Source organism: Bufo bufo, chromosome 1 (genome assembly GCF_905171765.1).
Source record: "Bufo bufo chromosome 1, aBufBuf1.1, whole genome shotgun sequence".
Classification (NCBI taxonomy): Eukaryota; Metazoa; Chordata; class Amphibia; order Anura; family Bufonidae; genus Bufo; species Bufo bufo.
In genome coordinates, this window is record NC_053389.1 from 246891313 (window position 1) to 246909015 (window position 17703).

General features: G+C 45.0%; 1 protein-coding gene across 1 annotated transcript in view; it reads right to left on the reverse strand.

Moving 5' to 3' along the window:
• Positions 1-17703, reverse strand: part of WDR91 (WD repeat domain 91) — a 44046-nt gene that overhangs the window by 14927 nt on the left and 11416 nt on the right. The window contains exons 3-10 of the mRNA XM_040438238.1: positions 17053-17232; positions 10817-11024; positions 7783-7865; positions 5591-5709; positions 3779-3962; positions 3396-3551; positions 1771-1967; positions 281-431 (exon numbers count right to left, since the gene is read on the reverse strand). Of these exons, the coding sequence (XP_040294172.1) occupies positions 281-431; positions 1771-1967; positions 3396-3551; positions 3779-3962; positions 5591-5709; positions 7783-7865; positions 10817-11024; positions 17053-17232 (1278 nt within the window). The remainder of the gene's footprint in view (positions 1-280; positions 432-1770; positions 1968-3395; positions 3552-3778; positions 3963-5590; positions 5710-7782; positions 7866-10816; positions 11025-17052; positions 17233-17703) is intronic.

Genomic DNA, 17703 nt, shown 5'->3' on the forward strand with positions numbered 1-17703 from the left:
TTATTGGCGGCGGCGGCGGCAGCAGCACAGGGGGAGGGAGAGACTTCTCCACTGCGCTGCTGAGAAGAACAACGGCGGTGGGACAGAGAACTATCATCTCCTGTGCCCGCCGCTGTATTAAACAGCAGAGCTGCGGTGGCGGGTCTAGTCGCAAATGGTGACAAGACTGAAAAGTCTTGTCGCCATTTGTAAATTCTAAGTCGCATTAGCGACCATTTTGGTCGCCATCTGGAGCCCTGAGTGAGGTACCTCAAACTGGCTACTAACTTCCAGAACTTACCAGTCTGTCCCTCTTGGTTGCCCACTCCAATGACAGGAGGGCAGATTTAGAAATGGCTGAGGCCTTGGTCTGCATGATGCCATCAATCGACCAAACTTTGATAACGCCATCCACATCCAAGCTGGCAACACGGCGACCCGAGCAGTCTACCCTGGAAGCCAAAGAAAACAGAGGAATCAACACACGAACAGCACTACTTTCTCTACTGTCCTGTGAGTTTGTTACAAAGAGTCTGGAGTCCTTAGGCCCCATTCACACAGCGGCTTTTAACATCGCAATTTCTGCGTGGATTCCATGCCAAAAAGCAGTTGCCGGATGCTCAGAATCCAAGCATCCATTTATTCAGCCAGAGGTTTACAGCAGTGACTGCACCAAGAACAGACATGTCAGAGTGAACAGGGCCTTAGAGCTCATGCACACTAATTTTCTTTCCGTGTCCATTCCGCTTTTTTGCGGACCATATGCGGAACCATTCATTTCAACGTGTCCGCAAAAAAACCTGAAGTTATTCCATGTGCATTCTGTTTCCATATGTCCATATTTCCGTCCCGCCAAAAAATAGAACATGTCCTAATATTGTCCGCATTACAGACAAGGACAGGGCTGTTCTAATAGGGGCCAGCTGTTCCGTTCCCCAAAATACAGAATGCACACGAACGTCATCCGGATTTTTTGCGGACCGCAAAATACATACGGTCGTGTGCATGAGCCCTTATACAGTGGATTATCTAGGTTGGTTACTGCTGTGAGATGTATATGGTCTGTACAGGTTGCCTGCATCTAGATGCAGGCAATTCATTCTTCCATTCACTGACAGCAGGCAGACAGCTTGAAAAATGGTGGAGACATTAAACAAAGTATATTAGCAAGTAGCAGAACTTTTTCTTTATTAAGCAATAATAAAATAAGTATTTACCAGAAAAAAACATGATATTGAATAAGTAGTTTTCCAAGATTTTATAACAATTGTAAAAAGTAAAAAAAAAGAATGTCCCACAGCTCCTGCAGAGGTCATGTGCCACTCATGTGTCTGCTGAGGCTATTGGATGGCCTCAGTGGTCACCAGCAGAAGTCGGATGGGAGGGACATTTAATATGTTTACCTTATTTTATAAAGCACTCTGCTCTCTGACGAGTCCACACATTTCCAATGCAGGGGTGAACAAATAAATATTCCACCAAATGTAATAATCAACAGGCTGCCCAATACCCTCTGTGAGCATTTTTGGCTAATCTAGGGCCCCAGAAGGGCTCATGTGTCAAGTTTTCCCTGACAATGTGACTCTACTGAAGTAGACTCAGCGATGAGGAAATAGGGCACCTACTTCTATCCAGATACTAATCTGTACTTCAAAAGGGGGGGGGGGGCTTTCAGTTTGACTTGATAGGACATCTGTAAGCTTCTATTAAACCTATTAAAAAAATCTTAGTGTGAGGTCCTTTAATGTAAAACATCTGTGGGTTCTAGTCCAGGCATGGGAGGCACATTACCTGCAGTGCATGATGGAGGAGTGATGCTCTCCATACTCATCTTGGCTGAGTACTATGAACGGTTGCTCTGGTTTCTCTCCACCACCTGACGAGTTTCCTTTAACCCCCTTCATCAGAGCATCGACCGGGTCATGCTGGGGTTCGGGTCGAAGCTCAGGCTCCGCTTCTCCAGTCTCAGGCTTCTTCTCTATGCTTTGCTACAAGGAACAAAATGCATTTGATTCAATCAACCATGTTACAAAATTCTGCACTCACTTAACATTGCACTTTCCATCACCAACTGGTCCTTCAAGCCCTTTATAGGCAGAGCTTGATTTGATCACTGCTACCTTGCATGTTTGCAGCATTCCCGACGCTTTTAAATCAGCTCTATCATCATCCCTCCCTGACACACATCTCATGATTAATGTGAAAAATAAAGATCCGACATCATATAGTACATGGCAGTGTCTTTCTAACAAAGCTAGAACCTGCCCTGTACCTTAGATGGATCCAGAGATGTCCTCAAATGCTCTGCTAGATACATTTGAAGCTGGAAGCTCAGAGGGTGTGTGCTTTCTCAGGGAGGCATCTCCTTTCTACTGCAGCTCTCTAACTATCATACCTTCTAACAGTAGATCTGGCTGGTGGCAGTTGGAGGCAGGATGGAACCGAGATTTTATTGAATAACTCAGTTATTATACTAAATTTTAAATTACATGAAATTACAGAAGTATTCGGATCCAGGTGCTGGTTTGAAAAATATTTTTCATGGGACAACCCCTTTAAGACACTTTTTCTCCTCTCTGATCCACTAACAAGACTCTCCTTGCTACAATCTATCATGAAGACTAGACTCATCCATCCCTTCCAATATTCTCAGCTGCTCTTATGTGTCTAACCTTGAAATACCTTCTCATTCTACATCTCCACACTTATCTAAAGTTAACTGCTAACTGCTCTGTCCAGCTTCTGTTGAATTATTGTTTCCTCTTCTGTCATCACTTCCTTCCACTCTTCGAGGACGTTGACATGGCAGATTATGCCATCAGAATTTTGTTGGGGACTGCATGCCATAAGTCAGGTGTTCACTGCGTGGTTCTTGCTTCCCATTGTTCTCAATGGAGGCATCACTGCAAGTTGCACGGCTGGCGGTTTGAAGTCTCGACCATGTCAAGAAAGGATATTTGCTTTCTTGGTGAGGTGTGTGGACAGACGCCGTTTGAAGCCACGACAGGTGTCCACTTGTGGTTTAGCTCCAGTCAGTGGAGCTAAGCCATGAGTAGGTTTGTGGCATCCAAAGTGAACAACCACGGCAAGGCACCATGGTACCGCCGTGGTATATGTGCAGGATTTTACAACATCAAAATCGGCAGGGGAACATACCCTTCAGGATTTCTCTCACACTTATTTCAATACCTGGAACCTTTTCCTCCATTCCAGACTTGCTTACGTTCAAAAAAACTAAACAGGCATTTAAAACGCACCTAGTCACTAATGCCTCATTCCTTTGGCTGTGACTGTCTACCAATCTGTAGCCAACGTCCACCACTTGGAAGAACTATCCCTGCTCCCTCTTTAGTCTACAAGCTTGTGTGAGGCAGATATATCATTCCCTTATGTATTTTGTGTAAATGTCTCCTCACCTGTGACTGTGTCTTTGCGAGCAGTTCCTTCCTTTCCTGCAGGCGTCGCTGCCTCTGTTGCACCATACTGGCATCAGTGACAGGTGGGATGCCAAGTACATTGGGCATGTTTTTCGCTTCCTTAGTCACACTTAGGATCTCTTTTGCTTTCTGGGTCTGGAAAGAACAAGGACATTTCTATGCCTACAAAAGTTCAGTATTTTTCAAAAGTCTTATGTTAATTTGATGTGAATCTGCTGCTATGTCAAGCTGAATAGACACAGACTGCAGTCTTCTCCAATGGGATAGATGGGATCCATAACTGAGCAGGTTGTCACTAGAAGCATTTACACATGTCCCATGTCAACAGCAAAAAGTATGTGGTACATTGTGCAGAAGATTACCTGACTGTTCCCTGGTTCCTTCTTCAATGGAAGACCAGCAGTGCTCTGTGTTGGAGATGACATGGTGACTTGTTGAGGTTTAGTTGCTACTTTTTTGCTCTGTGGGAGTAAAGAAGAGAGGAACCCTGTGGTCTTCTGAGATTGGACAGCTGATCCAGAGGTTCTCTGACTCGAGATCATGGTACTGTGAACATGAAAAAATGTATCAATAGGGCTCATGCACAGGACAGCTTTTTGGCACTCAGTCAAAATGACCACTGGGTTCTTGGTCACCTCTCTTACCAAGGCTCTTCTCCCCGAGTCCTGGTTGTTCCAAATGTCTCCCATTTAAGAATTATAGAGGCCACTGAGCTCTTGGGAACTTTCAGTGCATCTTAACTGTTTTTGTACCTTTCTCCAGATCTGTGCCTCCACACAAACCTGTCTCTAAGCTCTACAGACAGTTCTTTCCTCCATATCTCTGATATGCATTGTCAGCTTGGGGGCCTTATATAGACAGGGATGTGTCTTTCCACAGCATGTCCAATCAACTAAAAGTGGTCTCCAATCAAGGTGTAGAAACATCTCAAAGATTATCCAGAGAAATAGGAGGCCCACAGAGCTAAAATTTCACGTGTCATAGAAAAGGGTCTGAATACTTATGTCCAGGCAAATGTTTGTTTTTCCCTTTTAAAAAATTTTCAAAAATGTTCTATTCACTTTCTCATTATGGGGTATTGAGTGCAGATTGATGGGGGAAACTTGAATTAGTTGTTTTTTTTAGCCCAAGGCCACAACATAACAAAATGTAAAAAAAAAAAAAAAAAGTGAAAGGGTCTAAAAACTTTCTGAATGCATGATAAGCTTATTTAACATGAGTGAGTTTTCCATCGAGATGCAAATGGTCAGCCTGACCTATTTTTCACTGACCATCTGTCCGCTCATAAAAAATTGCTGCATGTTCTATCTTCATCCGTTTTACACACAGGAATGGTCCATTCAAGTCAATAGGTTAGTTAAAAAAAAAAAAAAAACTGACAGCATACACATGGCATTAGGATGCAGTTAATGTTTTACTGATGGTTGCGTGAATAACTAATGTACGGATGCAATCCAAATGGAAAAACTAAAACACTGGACACAATTGCAGAATAAAACTGATTCAACTTGTACACAGGGGCAGTATTTCACTGAGTTATAGTTATACATAGGCAGTAGGGTTATATTATTTCTATTCTCCTACATAGGAGGCAGTATTATACTATATTCTGCTACTAGAGTGTATTATAGTAATTATCTTATTGTAGATAGAGAGCAGTAAGCTTTATATTCTTGTACATAGGAGTCAGTATTCTAGTAGGTATATTCTTGTACTTATGAGGACAATATTATAGTAGTTAAATTCTTGCATATAGGAGGTAGTATTATGGTAGTTATATTCTTGTACATAGGAGGCAGTATTATAGTAGTCATATTCTTGTACATAGGGATCAGTATTATAGTAGTTATATTCTTGTACATAGGAGGCAGTATTATAGTAGTTATATTCTTGTACATAGGAGGCAGTATTATAGTAGTTATATTCTTGTACATAGGGATCAGTATTATAGTAGTCATATTTTTGTACATAGGGATCAGTATTATAGTAGTTATATTCTTGTACATAGGAGGCAGTATTACAATAGTTATATTCTTGTACATAGGAGGCAGTATTACAATAGTTATATTCTTGTACATAGGAGGCAGGATTACAATAGTTATATTCTTGTACATAGGAGGCAGTATTACAGTAATTATATTTCAGAGGAATGGTATTTGCCTGTTTTCACTCACAGCTCAGAGTCTCCCAGCCGATCCATATTGGAGACATAATGTGGCAGCTTGTGGTGAACCATAGGGCCATCATCACCTTCTTTTTTCAACCGGTGAGTCTCAGCCTGCAGAGCAAAGAGCTGAGAAACCGAGTTGCAAAGGTTACAAAAACTGCGCTTAAATGATGTACTAATATAGTAATTGATAGAACACACGACTCATTATCCTGAAACTCAAATCTGAGATCATAATGCAAATCAGTAGAGCACCAAATTCCAGATGGGGGGGATCAAATTTCCCCTTTATTTTTACATGTGGAGCAGCCAGCAGCTACCACCTTGGTCATCACAAAATGCAGTTAAGAGCAGTTGTCACTTATTTCTTTATTAAACTGTTGTCTCGTAAAAGCCAGTACATTTAATATGAGAGGCGCAGAGCAGGCGGCCAGAGTCCACTACAAAAAGTTACTGCTTGTTAGTGGCATCCCTGTATATGGCTGAAAGAGGGGTGGGGATCCCTAATTAGACATAAAGACAGTGGTTGTCCTTATAGGACAATCCCTTTAAGGCAGTGCTTCTCAAATAGTGGGGCACGCCCCCCAGGGGGGGCGCCAGGCTCCGTAAAAGGGGGCTCGTTCAGGGCCGGCCTTTGGGGTGTGCGGGCTGTGCGGCCGCACAGGGCGCCATAGCAACAGGGGCGCCGGGCGGCCGACAGCTCGCAGTGTAATATGCGGCAGGGAGAGAAGCGCTTCTATTGTGGAAGCGCTCATCTCCCGTCTGATCAGAGGCCGACGCAGGCGCTGGATGCGATGTACGGAGCGAGGGCCGGGGGAGGGACTGGGAGGAGGAGCTGGGGGCCGGCAATAGCGGTGGGGCAGTGCAGTCACTGTACTATAGCCCCGCCCCACCGCTCCCTCCGGTATACTAATATAAAATGTATTATTGAATTAAAAGTTATTAAACATGCCCCCCTCACTCCTAATAGTACCGTATATCCGAATTTCTTCTGTATAATGCCGGCAGGCAGGCCGGGCGGCCGGCGCGTCCCTCAGTGATGTCATGTGCCTGCGCCGCCTGCTTTATGAATGAAGCAGGCGGCTCAGACAAGTGACATCACTGAGGGACGCGCCGGCCGCCCGGCCCGCCTGCCGGCATTATACAGAAGAAATTCGGATATACGGTACTATTAGGAGTGAGGGGGGCATGTTTAATAACTTTAAACGGCGGCGGCGGGCACACGGAATCTGTGGATGGCACAGTTAAGGGGTGGGGGTCTGTGGATGGCACTGTTATGGGCTGGGGGGGTCTGTGGATGGCACTGTTATGGGGTGGGGGGTCTGTGGATGGCACATATATAACAGTGCCAGCCACAGATCCCCCTGTAACAGTGCCAGCCACAGATCCCCCCCATAAGTGTCCGTCATCCACAGATCCCACCATAAGTGTCCGTCATCCACAGATCCCCCCATAAGTGTCCGTCATCCACAGATCCCCCCATAAGTGTCCGTCAACCACAGATCCCCCCATAAGTGTCCGTCATCCACAGATCCCCCCATAAGTGTGTGTCCGATCCCCATTTCTTTTTTTATTCTTATACGTTAATAAGGATACAGTGTTATGCAGAGGTGTACTTATAACAATTTTATAGACAAATGATACTATTTACAGTCGCGCGGGGGGGCGCGAAATGTTTTCTTCTTCCTAGGGGGGGGGGGGGGGGCATGACAGAAAATAATTGAGAAGCACTGCCTTTAAGGAGTCGTGATGCAGATAGCAGTACAATCTTTCCCACTTTGCAGCACAGATAATGCAAGCACCATATTCCAAAATGCTTTATTAATTCTAACACGCAGGGGTCAGCAGTCATGGTTCTTAAGATCCTCCAGTAAAAAGGTCGGGCTGGTGCAAAAAGAAGGAAAATCACCTATGAAATGTGAAGTTCTAAACTCTCCATGATTGACCTCATAGACGATTAGCAATAGACTAAGGGGTCATTTATCAAACTGGTGTAAAGTAGAACTGGCTTAGTTGCCCATAGCAACCAATCAGATTTCACCTTTTATTTATGATAGCTGCTTTGGAAAATGAAAGGAGGAATCTGATTCATTGCTATGGGCAACTAAGCCAGTTCTACATTACAGCAGTTTTATCAATGACCCCCTAAATGCTGCACATCAGGTGTACTTCAAAGCTTACTGCACAACTGGTACCAACCTTCTGTCTAAGAGCCTCATTCTCTTCCTGCATGTGGAATATTCTTTGACACTCAGCATCAAAGTTGAGGATGGTTGGAACAGGTGCAGGGTACAGTTAAAGGAAACTTCAGTCTCTGAACAATTTATTTCATTCTATACTTAAAATCTTCATGAAATGAGTAACATTTTATACACTTTGATTTACTATTGATTTTTAGTTAGGGCTCATGCACACAAACGTGTCCTTTCCGGCAGTGAATGGAGAGGACACTGAGCATGCACAGTATGCTCTCCTTCACTTCAGGGGATCTGTTCTGGAGATAGGAGCGGGTCCAACCTCTGGGACCCGCTCCTATGTGACATTTTTGGCATATCCTAGCGATGTCTGAGATGGGCCAATCCCTTTAAAAATAGTCACCGAGAAAATTCAGTGTTAGGGTACTTACATGCATGAATTTGGTCCGGGTGTTTTTTTTACCCCTAAAAAATTGTTTTGGGGCACATGCGTTTGTTACTAGAGTTTTTTTCCCACACAGTGGTGAACATTTATCAAAACTGGTGTAACGTAAAACTGGCTTAGTTGCTAATAGCAACCAATCAGATTTCACCTTTCATTCAGAGCTCCTTTGGAAAATTCTGGTGGAATCTGATTGATTGCTATGGACAACTTAGGGCTCTTTCACACTTGCGTTCTTTTCTTCTGGCATAGAGTTCCGTCGTCGGGGCTCTATGCCGGAAGAATCCTGATCAGGATTATCCTAATGCATTCTGAATGGAGAGAAATCCGTTCAGGATGCATCAGGATGTCTTCAGTTCCGGAACGGAACGTTTTTTCGCCGGAGAAAATACCGCAGCATGCTGCGCTTTTTGCTCCGGCCAAAAATCCGGAACACTTGCCGCAAGGCCGGATCCGGAATTAATGCCCATTGAAAGGCATTGATCCGGCCTTAAGCTAAACGTCGTTTCGGCGCATTGCCGGACCCGACATTTAGCTTTTTCTGAATGGTTACCATGGCTGCCGGGACGCTAAAGTCCTGGCAGCCATGGTAAAGTGTAGCGGGGAGCGGGGGAGCAGTGTACTTACCTTCCGTGCGGCTCCCCGGGCGCTCCAGAGTGACGTCAGGGCGCCCCAAGCGCATGGATCATGTGATCGCATGGATCACATCATCCATGCGCATGGGGCGCTCTGACGTCATTCTGGAGCGCCCCGGGAGCCGCACGGACTGTAAGTATACTGCTCCCCCGCTCCCCACTACTACTATGGCAACCAGGACTTTAATAGCGTCCTGGGTGCCATAGTAACACTGAAAGCATGCTTTCAGTACACTTGCGTTTTTCCAGATCCGGCGTGTAATTCCGGCAAGTGGAGTACACGCCGGATCCGGACAACGCAAGTGTGAAAGAGGCCTAAGCCGGTTTTCCTCTACATCAGTTTTGATAAATGTCCACCAATGTGTCTTACCGCTAGTGCTTTCTTTATGGCATATTTCCCCGACAGAGAAGTTGATGGCAAAGCCCCAGAAAGAACACCAAAAGCTACAACATGCTGCATTTTTTTTTAAAAGAAGCAAGAAAGACAAAAGAACGCCAGCTAATGAACAAAAGTACAAGGAGGAAAAAACGCTTGTGTCCTACTTTTCATATTTCCCATTGGTCTTCAGCTAACATCGGGAACTGGTGTTTTTAGAGAAATAAATGCCACTAAAAAAAAACTACATGTGAACGCATCCTACGCCAGGCACAATGCCTTGTAGGGCTAGCTAAGCAGAATGTAATGGTACTTTTTACTTAGTAATTTACTGCATAATTCTAGAGAAAAAGTACTTTTAATCCATATGCAAATTAGAACTTAGGTGCACTGGGGGCTGGCCCAAGCCACTCTGTGCACAGAGCAGCTTGGGCCTGCCCTCTGTGCACCTACAGCCAGGTCCATAAATATTGGGACATCAACACAAATCTAACATTTTTGGCTCTATACACCACCACAGTGGATTTCATTTCAAATCTATTGTGGGTGTGTATAGAGCCAAAAATGTTAGAATTGTGTCCATGTCCCAATATTTATGGACCTGACTGTACCTGCCCATTTGAATATAAATTAAAATTACTTTTTCTCCAGGCATTTAGACTTTTTTTTAACACTGCATTTCCTGGTGAATAACTCCCTTTAAATTATGTTTTCTTCTTATCTGTTCCAGCCACCTGGCTCTCTTCACTGTTCCTCTCGTCCTCATCTGCTAACCACCACACAGAGGGGGTCACCTGCATTACTGCAGTCAATGACTGGCCTCAGTGGTGATGTGTCCCCACACGACATGCTGCTTGCACAGAACTGCATTGAAAATTTAGCTGGTAGTTATTGCAAACAGTCAGCAAGCTTGTTGCGAGACATACCCTTAACAGTAGCCGAGTTCACATAATGGAATCGAAAAATTAAAGGGGTTCTGCAGTTTGTTTAAACTGATGATCTATCCTCTGGATAGATCAGCTGTTTGAGAAGGCAGCCGCGCTCCAGTAGCGCCACGGCCTTCTTACTGTTTACCGCTGGCCCAGTGACGTTATGACTAGTATCAACTGGCCTGGGCGGGGCTAAGCTCTGCTCACTTGAATGGAGCTTAGCCCCGCCCAGGCCACTGATAATAGTCGTGATGTCACTGGGCCTGCAGTAAACAGTGAGAAGGACGCGGCGCTCTTGGAGCGCCGCTGCCTTCTCAAACAGCTGATCAGCGGGGGTCCCGAGTGTCGGACCCCCACTGATCGGATGCTGATGATCTATCCAGAGGATAGATCATCAGTTTAAACAAAGTGCAGAACCCCTTTAATTTGTCTTAAAAAACAAATGACTGTACAGTGCCTGATGTAAAAATGACACTTTCCCAGATGCAAATTACCAGAGGCGTCTCTGTGCAGACAATGAACAAGCAGGGAATACTGAGATATGTCATCTCTGATGCAAAATTGTAATTTTAGGTCTATGGAGTACTACTTTAAAACACAGTAATGCTCCAGGACCTGTGCCCCACCCTATAGTCTGCAGTTCCCAGAAAGGATATGCATACACTGGAAGAGGACGCTGAGGAAGTTGTGCAGGGACACTGTGAAGGTGTCTGCCCACTGCCTGGAGAAGTACGTTGAGAAGGTTGGGTTGACATCAGGCGCAGGAAGGAAAGGAAGAGCAAACCACTCCTTCCATTCTGCCTGGTTTTGCAGCTCTGGCGCCTGCTTCTGGAAGAAGTCATGTGCTTTCTCCATCCGGCTGTTCTGTAATACATCGCATCGATTTGTGACATGAGCTTACAATCAAAACAATGGCTATAGAAAGTATAACAGTATGCACAAGTGCTGACATTCTACTGGCCAAACAGGCGACACTGCAGTCTGGTCCAAAATGGAAAAACCTTGATTTACAGCCTACAATAAAATATCATTAGAAAAGGGGTTTTCTGAGATAATGAACAACTTGGCCAAAGGTAGGGAATGTCATAAAATACCAAGAGAGAGCAAACTTACCTATTCCCCTACAACTCCAGCGCACTCCGTCAGGCTTTTTACTTGGCTGCGGTGACTGCCGCAGTCCATCACTGGTCTCAGCGGTTCTGAGCCATACACTGCTGAGACCAGTATTTGCCTGCAGTGGTCAAATGGGTGTACAGGCACATGACTACTGCAGAGAAAGAAACAAAGCCTGCAGGGAGATCTAACAGGTAAAGCATTTTATCACATTCCCTCTCTTTATTTTATCTCAGAGAAGCAGTTCAATGTAACAGGATAAGGCACAATTTTCTCAGGTATACCCTGACTGTCCTGAATATATAAGGACTGCATAAACAGCAATTCCTTAAAGGGAATGTCTCACTTCAGTAAGTGGCATTTATCATGTAGAGAAAGTTACTACAAGGCACTTACTAATGTATTGCGATTGTCCACATTGCTTCTTTAGTTGACTGGATTCATTTTTCAATCACATTATACACTGCTCATTTCCATGGTTACGACCACCCTGCAATCCATCAGTGGTGGCCGTGCTTGCACACTATAGGAAAAAGCACTAGCCTATGTGCGCTTCCATGGTCCCGGCCATCAGAGAGGCTGACACTTTCTCCTGTTGTGTGCAAGGACGACCACCGAAGATGGATTGCAGGGCGGTCTGTAACCATGGAACCGAGCAGTGTCTAATGTGATGGAAAAATTAATCCAGCCAGCATAGGAAGAAATATGGACAATAACAATACATTAGTAAGTGCCTGGTATTAACTTTCTCTACATGATAAATGCCACTTGATGAAGTGACAAAACCCCTTTAATACAGGGACAATTCTTTTATTTGGCAACCAAATACAGTAATTCCCACATGTGTTTTCAGACTATAAGACGCACCTTTAGATAATTTCCTATTTATTAACCACCTGTTTTGCCCAAGCTCAGCCGGGCAGTGAGAAACGTACTTAATTGTTCTGCCCAAGCTGAGCTCGGGCAGAAGTAGAGGGTGGGGGAGGTCTGCTTTAGCTGCTGCTATCACCTGAAAGGTAGCAGCTAGAAACCTGCAACTGGTCTTGTTTGAAAGCTGAAAAGCCCAAATCAGAGACAGGAGCAGCTAAAGCAGCCCCCCACCCTCCCCTTCAGTCTGGAGGAGGAGCAGTTGCAGAGCTGATAACTGAAGGACGAAAGACAAAATAATAAAAATGTATAGAAATGTGGCATTTTCATCATTGTAGTGACCCACATAATACATTTATGTTATTTTTACAACATAGTGAATGCCTTAAATACATTCCACAAAATACTGCAATATTACAATGGCATTTTTTTCTATTTCCCCCTAAAAATCAAATAAAAGTTATTTAATACACTATATATACACACCCCAAAATGGTTCCTAAAAAAACCCTACAACTAATCCTGCAAAAAAATAAATAAAATTTATTTAGAATAAAAAAAATGAAAAAGTTATGACTGCTAGAACACAGAGGGTGAACATCTTATGGGTCCTTAAAGGGATCGTATCACTTCAGCAAATGGCATGTAGAGAAAGTTAAGGCACTTACTAATGTATTCTGATTGTCCATATTGCCTCCTTTGCTGGCTGGATTCATTTTTCCATCACATTATACACTACTCATTTCTATGGTTACAGACCACCCTACAATCCATCAGTGGTGGTCGCGCTTGCACACTATAGGAAAAAAGCACTGGCCTCTCTGGTGGCTGGGACTGTGGGAGCGCACATAGGCTGGTGCTTTTTCCGATAGTGTGCAAGCACAACCACCACTGACTGCAAGGTGGTCATAACCATGGAAATGGATAATGTGATGGAAAAATGAATCCAGCCAGCAAAGGAGGCAATATGGACAATCACATTACATTAGTAAGTGCCTTGTATTAACTGCTATTGTAATAAATGCTATTTGTTGAAGTGAGACAACCCCTTTAAAAGGGAACCTGTCACCTCCAAAAACCAGAGTAGCCTGGAGTGTGTTTTTAATGTTCATTTTCGTTCAGCAGTCAGATGTGGTAAAAGCTCTGAAAACGTTCTTTTATCTCCTGCCCGCGCTATTTTCTAGTCATGCTTGAAGTCAAGGTAACAGCACCCCCTTCCCCTTTGCAGCGACTGACAGCCAGCATTTCGGCTGGCTTTGCCAAAATCTTTGCATAAGCGCTGTCAGTCACAGAGAAGGGGCAGGGAAGGGGGCGTGGTTACCTTGACTTTAAGCATGACTAGAAAATAGCACGGGCAGGGGATAAAAGAACGTTTTCAGAGCTTTTACCGCATCTGACTGCTGAACGAAAATGAACATTAGAAACACACTGCGGGCTACTCTCAGGTACTGCTGGCGGCTGAGGATGGTTTTTGGAGGTGACAGGTTCCCTTTAAGGCTGAAGTTAATTATGTCACTAAGGGATTAAAAATGCAATTGTGTCCCCGGAGTTGTGCGCCAATAAGGCTACTTTCACACTTGCGTTCGGGGTTCCGCTTGTGAGCTCCGTTTGAAAGCTCTCACAAGCGGCCCCGAACTGATCCGTACAGCCCCAATGCATTCTGAGTGGATGCGGATCCGCTCAGAATGCATCAGTTTGGCACCGTTTGGCCTCCGTTCGGCTCAGCAGGCGGACACCCGAACGCAGCTTGCAGCGTTTTGGTGTCCGCCTGGCCGTGCGGAGCCAAGCGGATCCATCCAGACTTACAATACAAGTCAATAGGGACGGATCCGTTTGACGTTGACACAATATGGTGCAATTGCAAACGGATCCGTCCCCCATTGACTTTCTATGTAAAGTCAGGAGTCCCTATTAATATACCATCAGATTGGAGTTTTCTCCAATCTGATGGTATATTTTAACTTGAAGCGTCCCCATCACCATGGGAACGCCTCTATGTTAGAATATACCATCGGATTTGAGTTAGATCGTGAAACTCAGATCCGACAGTATATTCTAACACAGAGGCGTTCCCATGGTGATGGGGACACTTGGTGCTGCCACGCAGCAGACCCCCCCTCCCTCCCCTGTATTTAACTCATTGGTGGCCAGTGCGGCCGCCCCCCCTCCCTTGTATTTAACTCATTGGTGGCCAGTGCGGCCGCCAACCCCCTCCCTCCCTCCCCTGTATTTAACTCATTGGTGGCCAGTGCGGCCGCCCCCCCCCCTCCCTCCCTTGTATTTAACTCACTGGTAGCCAGTGCGGCCGGCCCCCCCCTTCCTCCCCCCCCCCTAATTAAAATGACCGACCCCCCCATCATTGGTGGCAGCGGATAGTTCCGATCGGAGTCCCAGTTTAATCGCTGGGACTCCAATCTGTAACCATGGCAACCAGGACGCTACTGCAGTCCTGGCTGCCATGGTTACTTAGCAATTTTAGAAGCATTATACTTACCTGCGATGTCTGTGACCGGCCGGGCGCTCCTCCTACTGGTAAGTGAAAGGTCTGTGCAGCGCATTGCTTATAGCGATTAAACTGGGACTCCGATCGGAACTCTCTGCTGCCACCAATGATGGGGGGGGGGTCGGTCGATTTAATTAGGGGGGGTAGGGAGGGGGGGCCGGCCGCACTGGCCACCAATGAGTTAAAAGACAGGGGGGGGGGGGAGGGGGGGTCCGGCCGCACTGGCCACCAATGAGTTAAATACAGGGGAGGGAGGGAGGGAGGGAGGGGGGGGGGGGGGGGGGTCTCCCCCTGCTGCCTGGCAGCACCTGCCAGGCAGCAGGGGGCAGTCATGTACACAGTACTTTTAGTATATTCTAACTTGAAGCGTCCTCATCACCATGGGAACGCCTCTGTGTTAGAATATACTGTCGGATCTGAGTTTTCACGAAGTGAAAAATCAGATCTGAAAAAAACTGTTATGCAGACGGATCCGTTCTGAACGGATGCAAGCGTTTGCATTTAGGAGCGGATCCGTCTGTACAGACACCAGACGGATCCGCTCCGAACGCAAGTGTGAAAGTAGCCTAAGATTTATTGCAGAAACACATTAAAAATCTACAATTAAAAACTGACATTTTTGGGAGGGTTTTTCCAATTTCAATGTGACTGTTGTGGAGATTAAAAGGACATCTGTCAGCAGACTTGTACCTATGACACTGGCTGACCTGGTACATGTGCGCTTGGCAGCTGAAGACATCTGTGTTGGTCCCAGGTTCATATGTGCCCCAATTGATGAGAAAAATTATGTTTTAATATATGCAAATGAGACTCATCTCTCTCTCTCTCTGCAACTGCCACTCTCTCTGTACTTTGATTGACTTTACGCCTCATGCACACGAACGTATTTTCTTTCCGGGTCCGTTCTGGTTTTTTTTTGAGGACCGTGTGCGAAACCATTCATTTTAATGGATCCGCAAAAAAATAAAAATAAATAAAAAACAAAGTTACTCCATGTGCATTCAGTTACTGTATTTCCGTTCCGCAAACAAATAGAACATGTCCTATTATTGTCCGGACAATGATAGCACTGTTCTATTAGGGGCCAGCCGTTCTGTTCAGCAAGATACGGAATGCACACGGACGTTATCCGTATTTTTTGGGGATCCGTTTTTTGAGGCAAAATACATGCAGTCGTCTGTATGAGGCCTCAGGAGAAGTCAGGGCCAGGCATGATGACAGTTACACTGGTCCTGTCAATCCAAGTGCACAAGGCGCGGCACTTACAGAGAGAGCAGAGCCTCTATGTGCAACGGTAACACCCCTGTTGCTCCTAATGGCTAATTTGCCTATAGTTAAACATCTTTTATCTCAGCAATGTGGGCACATATGAACATGGGAGCAACATAGATGCCTTCATCTGCCAAGCGCACATGTAACAGGTCAGCCAGTTTCATAGGTACAAATCTGCTGACAGATGCCCTTTAAACCTTCCCTGGCGGTTTAATAAAGTGGTGTGGTCAAGGACACTAACTTTAGGGTTTAGCATAGAGGGGTTAATAGTTTTTTTCAGCTCCTGTAAACCTTAGTGTGTCATCTGCTGACCACTGTAACAAACCGCAATGGTGCATGTACTGTACTGTCTTCCTGGTTTGGCTCCTCTCACTTGTGACATCATGAAAGGTCCTTCAACTGCAGCTTCAGAGTTTTTTTCTCCTTTACTGTAATGTAGAGACCTTCAAGATGGAGAGGACAGTGTTCCTAACAGTCCCCTCCATGTATTGCATGAGCCTCTTCTCCTGACTTAACTGATCACACAGAACAGTGTCAGGAAGGGGAGAATCAGACGCACAGCTCTCTCACGGATGAGCGCTCTACCGGATCATTAAAGGGTCAAAACTTTTGATATGTCATAGAGAAACATGAAAATTTTTGATGGTATGGCTCTGAGCACTGAGACCCCCGCAGATCACTAGAATGAGGAGAAAGAAGTATGCGTGTATCAAGCTCTATGGGCACATCTTGATTTCATCCTCTGCAGCAAGGGGAGAGATATGCAAGCGCTTATCTCCCCTCATTCCATGGATCAAGGGAGTCTCGGCCCTCAAAGCCCCACTGATCAAAACTTTTGATATGTCTCTATGACATATCAAAAAAGTTTTAGCAAAACCTAGTTTACCTTTTAAGGAAGCAGTCAGAGAGGTCTGGAGCCAGATTGTGAACTATAAGGCGCAGGCACTATTTAGCAAGATTTTTCTTTCTTGTCAAAAAAGTGCATCTTACAGTCCAAAAAAATATATAGTAATCAAATACAAAAAGCATTTGAACTTCCAATAGTTCAGAATATCCAATAATCCGGCACCTGGGCACGTAGAGCCATTTGAATTGTCTTTGTATTTTTCATGGGCATCACGAGTAAGACACACGTACTTGTATTGTGCAGACCAGATAATATCGGAACAGACTCGTTTTCAGCTTGTGGACGGTCGGACGATAGACATCTTCCAGCCTGCTGAAGAGTCGCCGCTCTAGGTAACCCCAGTAATCCAGCAGCCCGTTCAGGTCATAATTCTGAATAAAGTGCAGTAACTGCTCCACAATCCGATCCACCTTAAAAAATACATTAGGATTAGTGATTAAAAACCTAAACTCTAAAGTGGAAAACTGGACAACAACAAATATGGTCAACTTTCCCTGATCCCTGATGGTAAATCTGTCTACTTATACAATGATCTACGGAACCGGACAGAATTATCACTTAAAAGTTTTGTAAAACTGGGTAATCACCCTGTTGGAGCTGAAATGGCAGCAATATTGGTTGCCACCTAGCTTCTCTAGGAACCTAAACGGCAAACAGTCATGCAGAGATACATCTCATTTTAGATATATTTATGAAGCAAGTAAGAATAATCCACATTGATTGTCCACCCACGGGGGTGTGGCTTATTGAGAAAGGGGTGTGGCTTAAGATCATTTTGGCCAAAAAGTCTGATGGAAAGTAAGCCAATCGGTGGTATAGAGTTAGATGGAAGTGTCCATCTCTGCACCAAATTCATCATCCATTCTCAGCCACGGTAATAC